The following is a 9,592-nucleotide window of genomic DNA, read 5'->3' as shown; positions in this document are numbered from 1 at the left end:
GCATGCCACAAGCTGGTGGGTATTTGCTCAGAACTCATAGACAGGCTATTTCGAAGTGGAAATGTGTGTGCATTTGAACTCTAGCACTGACTGTGTCTTATCCTGAAGACTTCCTCACGTTCCTGAATGCAAACCTTGGTGACATTGACAAGACCACAGACCAGCAAACTAATCAACTAATGAAAGATACTTACAGTCATAATTAAAGGCCACAAAAAAAGGGATTGCAAATCCTTCCATGGGTACAACCTGGCCCACTGATCCCATAGGAAAATTAAAATAGAACAAATTCATGTTATTTTCCTAGGGAAATTTTTCTTGCTAATAAACCAATAAATCCAGTCCAGGGGAACCAAAAATATTGGTTCAACCCAAGTTCTCTTTCCACATACATGCATATATGTAGGAATACAAGTTGGAATAGCAGAGCTCAGCTTAAAACTGTGCAAATTTTACATCTATAGTCTGTGGTTAAATTAAGTCCAGTGTAAAACCACTGAACTACTTCAGCAGCTCCCTCGGATTTTCTGTCACCTGTTCCGCTCTGCAGTCCTGCCGATAAAGCAGCGCTAATCCTCTCCCTGCAGAGATGCTGCCAAGCAAACCCCTGCTCTGCCCTCATCCCCCCTTCCACCCACAACTTCTCCCAGCGCAGTGAAAGCTCCTTCAGCTCATTCAGCTCCTTCAGCCTTCACGGGGCAGGAAAAGCTGCTTGGAATGGTGATCCAGTAAGAAACAGGCTCAAAAGGAGCAGAATCACCCTTGTGCTAATCTCTCCTCTAAACGGGGCTGTCAAGTACAATTTCTGCTGCTGCTCATTTTTCCAGCCCTGCACAACCCCAGGTCTCTGGAGAGGCAGAAGGAGCAGACTCAGGTCTGCAGGAGGGAGATGAGGGAGTTGCTGCTCCCCCGACCAGCCAACACGTGATGTTTCCCTCACCTCTGTACTGTCCTGGGTACCACCTATCATCCAGTTCTCATCTTTGATAGCAATACATTGGTGTTCAATAATGTGACATCAGCAGCAGTACAGTCTATTAAATACACATACAGCCTGCCAGAGCTCCTCTTCTGCTCTCACTTCAGACGCGATGTGTTTGTATCTCTGCAGGCATGAACGATGCAAACACTGTCTGCACTGGAGCCGGTACCACTGTGTCGGGATTCCTCGCTCCCTGATCCTGTCCATCAGACAAAAACCCTGCCCAGGACCTGCTGCAGGACACCACAAAAAGTTTGTTCCTTGGGGTGTAACCAAAAAACAGAGCTGGCAAACATGGCAATGTTTACACAGAAAGACTTATTCATGGGCCAAAAATAGTCTCTGGGTACCAGCAGTGTGCAGCACAGGGGTTTTAGATTGAGATGTGGCTTCTCAAACCACTGAAGGGTTCATCTGGCTGCTGAGATGGGATTAGAAAGGAAAGCCACCACCACCCTGGAGTCAGAGAGCCACAGTTGTAGTCAGCATCACATTGGCAGCTGTATCCAAACTGAACTTTCTCAAAACAAAGCACTCTTCCTCCTCTGCTCAGAGATCCATCCCCCAGGGTTTACATCCATTTGCAACATCTTCATCACCCACTTGTCTTTCCTGGCCCCATCGATGAACTCGTCAAGAGACAGCTGCCCTGTGTGTGACATGGGGAGGACACAGGACGGGGAAACAAAACAGGACAGGTAAGACAAGAGGAAGGCAGGCAGCAAAAACCATGCACGTTTCAGAAAATATGCTAATAAGACAAAAGCTAGACTTCATTTCCCCATGCATGACAAACCACCCCGCTGTAACCCAACGCGCTCACACCTGCCCCATCCCCTGGGCTAACACAGAACATTGCATGAGCTCACACATGCTCCCCCGGAGGATGCAAGTCTGATCCTGCAAACCCCAGTTTGACCAGAGCCGTGGTCTTTACTCAGGCTATTTGAGCTGGGACTGGGACCTGCACTCTGGCTACTGGGGGTTTCAGAGGATGAGATCCATGTGGCATCGAAATCCAGACAGCACAGTCACCCTCCCGTATTTTACATTAAAATAACAATGACAATTATTTTGTCCTGTTGCACCAAGTTATTCTTGATTCTAACAAACAGACCAGAACCCAACATGTCCAATATGAGTGACACAATAGTCCCAAGTGATTTCCTGATAGACATAATTAAAGCCAGCCTGCCCAGCACAGATAACTCCTCATTACACATGAACACAATCTGAGCCATCGATCACTTACCATCCCCATTCTCATCCACCAACTGGAATATTCTGTCCACAACCTCCTCCGGCGTGAGCAGCGGGGTCCTCTCCTCCACCTCCGACCGACAGACTTTCTTCAGCTTGTAGATAGACTGCAAAGAAATCCACACATTAGGAGAAGGACTGGAAAATTAAAGGGAGCGAACTCCATTATCCTCCCAACAGCGCAAAGGTCTTTCACAAAGGCTGTGGTTTTCGCCTTTCTAGCAAGATCTGCCACTCCACAGCCTCAGACCTTTCACGACACCTCTGACCTCAGGCTCACACGCACTGTGCATTACTTCATCTGCTCTTTGAAGCTGCTGCCCTCCCCTCTCCCCTACACACATTGGTCAGACCTCAGGGTTCCTTTGCAAAGAACAAGGCAAGAGGTTCAAAGATGGGAAAATCCTCTGACCTTTGAATTTTTTGCTAACATCTGAGGCCAGGCACACCTGGACTTACCCAGCCCTCTCCCAGGGAACTTGTGCCCAGGCTGAAGGATCAAACCTGCCTTAGCACACATTGACCCGTGGTTTCCACTGCACTTTGTCACTGAAAGGGGCAGATTTTACCCATGACAACCACCCGTTCATTATTAACTGTACTCCTTCAGCTGAAGGGTTTTGTCCAAAGTCTTCCCAGGGAGGGGATTAGCAAGTGCCTGACCTCAGAGCTGTAACAGCCCCAGACACGCTCCCACCCCTGCTGCAGGTAACGCTGCTCGCTCTGCCCAGCCAGGACCCGCCCGCCACACATCCCGTTTCTGATGTTTTACTGATATCGCACTTCCCCTAAGATTCTCAAGTGTTTGATAACCACTGATTAAACCTCACAAGTCCTGCAGTGACGGGGTGACTGACAGAATCACCAAGATATTCACCCAAAGGAAGAACCCCGGTGCCCCGTGTCCGACTGCCTGTAAGCCCCACGCCTCCTCCCACAGCCACTGATCAAAGCTGAGTGCAGAACATAACAGAAACCCAGAAAGGAACCATTACAAAAGGGATTTCTGCACTGATTTGTGCCTCTCTCTGTTCTCACCAGCCGCTCAGGCAGGAATCCTGGCTCCTGGAAGGGGCACGGGCTAAAGCCCTCTTCCACTGGCCACTGCAATGAATCTTGGTGTAAAAATGTTGAAAGGAAAAGCAGAGATCCAAGAACTCTCCAGCAGCACCCAGATGCTGCGTTTCTGGACAGGGGCCAGGCTGCCCGCAGTGGGTATCGCTGATCCCTCAACCACCCCATCCGGCTCCAAACCCCTGAGCACATAACCCTCTCCCCAGGGTCAGGCATTTCCACTCCATCGCTGTCCACAGCTGCCCTGAAACCTGATTATCACAAACCCACGTACATCATTACATTGCCAAAGAACAGCGATTGCTTCAATAAGCGATGAGGCAACGCCGACTGACCTCAACGATTTCCAGCAGCTCGGGTTTATCTATGCAGCCATTCCCATCCTTGTCATACACTTTGAATGTCCACCTCAGCTTGTGTTCCAGTTTTCCTCGTAAAACAAGATTCAAGGCAGCTACATATTCCAGGAAATCAATGGTATTGTCCTGCAGAAATAGAAAAGCAGCAGCTGAATGACACCTAACTGGGTCTAATTGAGAGAAAACGGCCAGAAAGGGAATCCATGGGACAGCTATTTGTTTGCCACTTGTAGCAGTTCAAGGCCGTTGGCAAGCACAGCCAAACCCCTCTGCACAAGGATGGGTCCACGAGGTGTGTGACAGTGGGGAGCAAAGCTGTTCTCCTACAGTGCAATAAGGGGGAACCCGCCAGGACCCCAGAAATGAGCGCTCTCAATACCCCAGGACAGCCCAGACCACACGGAGGAGGGGGAGGCAGATGAGGATGGGTGCAGGAGGCACTGACTTTTTGGGAAGGGATTGCCATTCTCGGTGACCTCAGCTGCTTCACCGCTGCGACCAACACCTGACCATCCCTCCTTTCTTCCTCCTTCCCCCCTGATGACAGCAACAATAAAAATGTCCCCATTCAGAAGGAGGCAGCAAGAACACCCACAATGAAGATTTACAGCAGGTGTTCATCCTAAAATCCTAAAAACCTGAACCACTTGGCAAGCACTGCTTACCCATTTCGAGGTGAGAAAGGCAAGTGTTCCACATTTGACTATCTAAAATATCGCAGGCTGGTACTGTGCTGGCTTTTGCACCAGTACACGGGTATGCATGAACTGCTACTAAACCAGAAAGCCCGCTTTCCCCAGGTGTCTGATGACAAAATACGGCGAAGGGAATCACAACCAGCATGTCTGAATTGCTCAGCATTCCTTAGCTTCTGAGCAGCTAAAATCAGGATTTTGTTACATGCCACCTGTCCATACTGTATATACACACTTCCTCCAGTGTATAGCAAGCCTGAGTTGGATCTTAATATAATACCCCCTCTATCATAACAAATACATATTTTTATTCCATGTAGCAGCCTCGGCTGTTTGAGGATCTTTGAACAATATTGTGTCAAAACACAGCTGCCTAAATGTCAACCTTTTAATCCATCTTTAGTCCCTTAAGGGGACATTCTGTCCTTAATGGGGGTACAGATTTATGAGGATAAACCCACACCAGCCCATGCAGGGTGGTGCAGCGTGGGCACCTTCTCCTGCTCCTCACCCTTGCCTTAGTCTCATGAAGCACAATAGCAAGGGGGAGAACTGCACCAGAACACCTCCGAATTACAGAAGAAAGAAGTGCAAATTATTAGACAAATAATTGCCACAATTCCTCACCACTTACCCCATTCTTATCAAAAGCTCTGAACATGTTTTCGATATACTCTGACGCTTCGTGGTTGCCCTGGACCCCAAAGAACTGCTTGAATTCATGCATGAAGAGGGTGCCGCTGGGACATTCAACCACAAATTTCTTATACCATTCCTGCAATTCTGCAACATCGATCTCCGGTTGCTCCCCTTCGGTGTTGGTGAACTGCTGTCCCATTTTACTCCGTAAAGCAAGATTTTTAAAAAGAAGGAAGAAAAGAAAAATGCTGCCAAAGTCCTTGGCTTGTATCGTCCTTTCTTCACCTTCAGATGCTTTTCCCGTGTTCTTTCTCTTCTTGCTGTCTTGTGCCTTTATTTGACACTGATACCATGTCTTGCACCTTTAATTGATGTTAATAACCATGTCTTGCTATTTCACTTTCTTTTGGTGTTTTTTCCCTGCCACAGCTCTATGTGCTCACCCAGGGATGGTGGGGTCGCTTCTCTGCGCTAGGGCACTGTAACGCAGGTATCAGGCGCATACAAAAATAACTAAGACCATTAGGAGATTCCCACCTCTGAGTCACTGAGACCTTCAGATGTTCTGAGCTGTGCCCTATTTAGGAGCAGACTCCAGAGACTCAGGGCTCTTCTGCACAGTAGCACCTTCTCATCAAAGAATTTGGGAGCTGAGGTTCCCTGCATGCATGATGTACAGCCTCACTCACATTACCGCATTTTTTTGAGGAAAAAAAAATAAAAGGATTGTAAGTTAATTTTGCTAGCATTAGTTTTTCAGTACTGCCATATACTACCTGCTTGTGGGGGATACTCAGTGTTTCAGTGAAGTGAGGCATAGTAACCAACAACAGTTACAGAAAGCAAATCCTGAAAAAATAAGCACATACAGCTAACACCACCCACGTGAGAAAAATCTGCTAAAGCATCAAGTTACTTGAATGCCTACTATGGGCTTTATACAAAATAATAAAGTGAACTAATAAATGCACATAGATACAAATAAGCACATTCTTTTATTTTCACAATTCATTCTTAAAGCTCCTAGTTAAAAATAAGAAGAACATTTCATTTCTTTATTTTTAAAGCACTGAGTTTTCCTTATTCCTCTTCTGTACCTTTACCTATTGAAGCACTCCTCCTGCTTACCCTTACCACTAAACACAGTTTACTAGCTTTACTCCAGACACAACACACAGCTCCAGCCTCTGTGTTCTCAGCAGCTCCCAGGCACCTCCTGCCAGAGCTCAAACCCCTCTCTGCAGGTAACCTGCTGCTCCTTCCACCAGCTTTTACCCACATCATACCAGGTGCTCTGAACACAGCCGTTATCTCTGCCAGCTGGAAAGAAATGACCTGTAGCTATAAATGTGTCTGAGCCAGCCCGCTGGCCAGATAGGATTCTGCTTTTAAGAGGATTGGAGCAGCACAAATAGGAAATAACAGCATCCCTAGTGCAATAGTGGTGGGGCCCAGAAGGGCTTAAGCTGTTCACTATTTTAGAACTTTTTTCCATTGGTTTGGAAAGAAGAGTTTCTCACATGGAAAAGCACCAGTTAAGAATCAGTCTAAAATTTGATACTCTAGAGAAACACAGCAATTCATGCTCCTCTGTAAGAAGAGGGTTTGCTCTGAATCTCCTCGCACCCATCAGTATGTAACCCATCAGTGGTATTACATTTGCATGTATGTGTATATATACACACAGATTTCCAGGTGTATAGTACAACTTTACACTTCTGTCTGTGAGGATACCCAGGGTTTCACTTAAGAGTCTGAAGCAAGAAGAGGGGACAGGCAGCACAGCAGAAGTAGGGGATGGGTGGGAAGGACCACAGAGGTTGCCAGAAAGGTTGAGGCTGCTCTCTTTCAACCAAACGGTACATTTGTACCTAATAATATAGAGGAGTCCTGTTTGTCTATCTCCATGCCTAGAAGAATGCAACATAGCTAATAAACTCGACTGTTCCTTCTGTAAATGCTTCAGCCGAACTTCAGCCCCTGATGCTAACATCACCTGTCTGCAGCAGAGCAGCTGGAGGTCTGGCTCCTCAAACAAAGCTGTCCTGGGTCTGTCCTCCAGCATTTGCCTCTTAGCTAGACCTCCGAGAAAGAAGCCTTTGGCAGCCACAGTCACGGTGATGTTTATAGCGTAGTTCCATTGCATTCTTCATTTCCCCGTGCTCAGTTATACCATGGAACAAAGCAGCTTTTTCCCTCAATGACATTTCTTGAATCACCTTTGCTCAGATCTGGCGAGGGCAGGGGTTCTCTCTGGGTCGCACACAGCTCTCCAGAAGCAGAGGTGCTGCTGTGGGGCCAGGGGTGGGGAGGGCTCAGTGCTTTCTCCTGCAGCACAGCTGGGGGTTTGCATGTGCGGGTGTGAAGCTTTGCACCATTTTGTGCTGCTCTCCTGCACCGCGGCTGCACACTGGAATGTGAGTGCCGAGAGCACGCAGCAAGACTCCACATGCCCGGGACATTGTCTTGCCTCGTTGCATAATTTTGTTTTGCCTTATGGGAACTTAGTGATCTGTTCCCAGGAGAGAAAATGGTTCCCCTTTGTTTTGATGACTTTCCCAGCTGGGAACAAAGGGCTGCAGGAGCCTGGCTGGTGCTATTGCAGGTATCATGACATACAATCGTGTTGATAAAAGTACTGATGTTAATTTGGCACTGAAATAAATTAGATCCCATAGCTCCTGGCATGGAAATTCCTCTGCATGTGCTCTGGTTGTCCCAAGTGTGTGCTCTGCTGGTGACAGTAGAATGCCACTGCACGATGCACAGTTTGTCAGCCACAGGATTTCTTCATTTGATTTGAAAAAAAATGCAGGTAGAGGTACATACAAGCAGGGAGAACTAAAAATAAGAAGAATAATTTCTAGAAAGCACCGTAAGAAAGAGGTTGGTGCTATTTAGGCCTGAAGGATTAGGATCAATGCTTATAGGTTATGTCAGAGTGAACCCTTTGGATGATTAGTTGCAAACAGGTAACATCTGATTACTGGTCCTGCCTAATGAGCTGTCCCTAGATTATCACCTGTACAGCTCAAAACCTGCAGAGTTTCCCAGCCAGGAGCATGGAAAAAGACACCTTATTTCCCATCTGTTCACCAGCCCAGCAAGCTGCCACATGCTTCAGCAGAGGCTGGTAGAAACTCAAGAAAAAAAAAAAACCAACAAAACCCAACAAAAACCCTGCAGAGGGCTGAGAAGACTCATTTGTTTGGCATCTGCGTTACCACTTGGAGAAGGCAGCAGAGGCTGTAACCAAGGCGGCAGGAGACACAGCTGCACCAGCTCCAGTGAAACTGGAGGTGAGGCTTGATCCTCCGCCCACACTGGAGTCCAGACGTTCTGCTGCATTGCTCCATTATTTTAAATTCCTGGCCCTGACCTGCCCTAAGACCACGAGGGTGTCCTTGCCGTGGGCCTAGAGAGGGCAAAGCTCAGCCCAGGGCTGCTCCCACCCTCCATCGCACACACCCCGGGGCGTGCGGGTGGGTGTGCGGCTTCCAAAGCTCCCCGAGCGTCAGACCACAAAGGAAAGCAAACCTGAAGCATCCTTAAATTTACCCGTCGCCAGGCAGGATGGACACGTGGACAAGAGGAATGCAGGGAGGAGGGATGGCAGTTTTTGTGCCGACCCATCTGAGGAAAGATCAAAGATCCCTCATCCTTTGGCAGGGAGGTCAGCCCAGCATCTCTGTGCATCTCTTCTCAGTTGCTCACCAAAGTGGCCGTACCGTTGCACACCTTTATACCGCAGGAATGACAACAGGGTGGAAGGTGTTGTTACAGGAGCAGCTATCCCTTGTTTTCCATATCAAAAATGGGCAGGTCCGATGAGCTGACCACATCTAAAATCCACCGTTGCAGTGCTACCCCGAAAAGAAAACGCTAAACTTTGACTGTCACCTATTCTGTTTATTGCCAGAAAGATTTTGCAGTGTGCTGACAAACTCCTGCTAAATGTTACCTCCGAGTGGCTCTATTTCAGGGCTGAACAAAGCCTGAAATATTTGTCTTGCACTTGGTATCTTGCAAGGAAAACTTTCAAGGAAAAATGCAAAATTACATTTTCTCTGTGTGTGAAGATTTTAAAAATTTTGCATCATTCCAAAGTGCAGGACTGAGCTTTGGGTGTAAGTCAGCCTCTCCCAAATCAGGATTCAGCACGATCCGCCGTGTTCGTGATGGGAGGGAGAAGGGAAATTCCCCCCATTTTTTTTTTTTTTTTTTTCTGGCTCACTGAAACTGAATAGTAAAGCGTTGTATGATCTCTTGAAACCAAGATTCACCACTGAGTCACGATTCTCCACCTACGAGGAAAATAAATGAAACCCGAGGCTGGCGGGGAGGGGATGCGGCGGAGCCCCCCCGCAGCCCGAGGTAGGTGTGTGCGTGGGGATGGAGGCAGAGGAACATTTTTACCCCTTTCAGGGAAAACTGCGAGCCCCTTAATCATATCTGACTTGAAATTTTGTCTCTGTCCTGCTCTGCGGATCGGCCAGGCCAGAGAACTGCAAAAAAAACAGGAACTTTTTGTTTTCTTCCCTAAATTTTGCGGAAAAAAGGAAAAGCAAAGGAAAAAGAAAATG

General features: G+C 47.5%; 1 protein-coding gene across 1 annotated transcript; it reads right to left on the bottom strand.

The window, feature by feature from the left end:
- Positions 1–1,327: 1,327 nt before the first annotated feature.
- GUCA1B (guanylate cyclase activator 1B (retina)) lies at positions 1,328–5,208 on the bottom strand. The gene is made up of 4 exons (XM_010078372.1): positions 5,005–5,208; positions 3,652–3,801; positions 2,235–2,349; positions 1,328–1,631 (listed from the first exon to the last, which is right to left on the bottom strand). The coding sequence occupies exons 1-4, from the start codon at positions 5,206–5,208 to the stop codon at positions 1,504–1,506; spliced, it is 597 nt and encodes a 198-aa protein (XP_010076674.1). The 3' UTR covers positions 1,328–1,503.
- Positions 5,209–9,592: the final 4,384 nt, after the last annotated feature.

Source organism: Pterocles gutturalis, unplaced genomic scaffold (genome assembly GCF_000699245.1).
Source record: "Pterocles gutturalis isolate BGI_N339 unplaced genomic scaffold, ASM69924v1 scaffold50523, whole genome shotgun sequence".
Classification (NCBI taxonomy): Eukaryota; Metazoa; Chordata; class Aves; order Pterocliformes; family Pteroclidae; genus Pterocles; species Pterocles gutturalis.
Note: the sequence above shows the minus strand (reverse complement) of the source record. Positions and strands in the feature narration are given on the sequence as shown.

Coding starts and splice junctions, on each gene's coding strand:
- GUCA1B (XM_010078372.1), bottom strand. CDS start 5,208: ATGGGACAGCAGTTCACCAACACCGAAGGGGAGCAACCGGAGATCGAT. Junction 3,802..5,004: donor GAGCTTTTGATAAGAATGGG/GTAAGTGGTGAG, acceptor CTATTTCTGCAG/GACAATACCATTGATTTCCT. Junction 2,350..3,651: donor AGCTGCTGGAAATCGTTGAG/GTCAGTCGGCGT, acceptor ATTTCTTTGCAG/TCTATCTACAAGCTGAAGAA.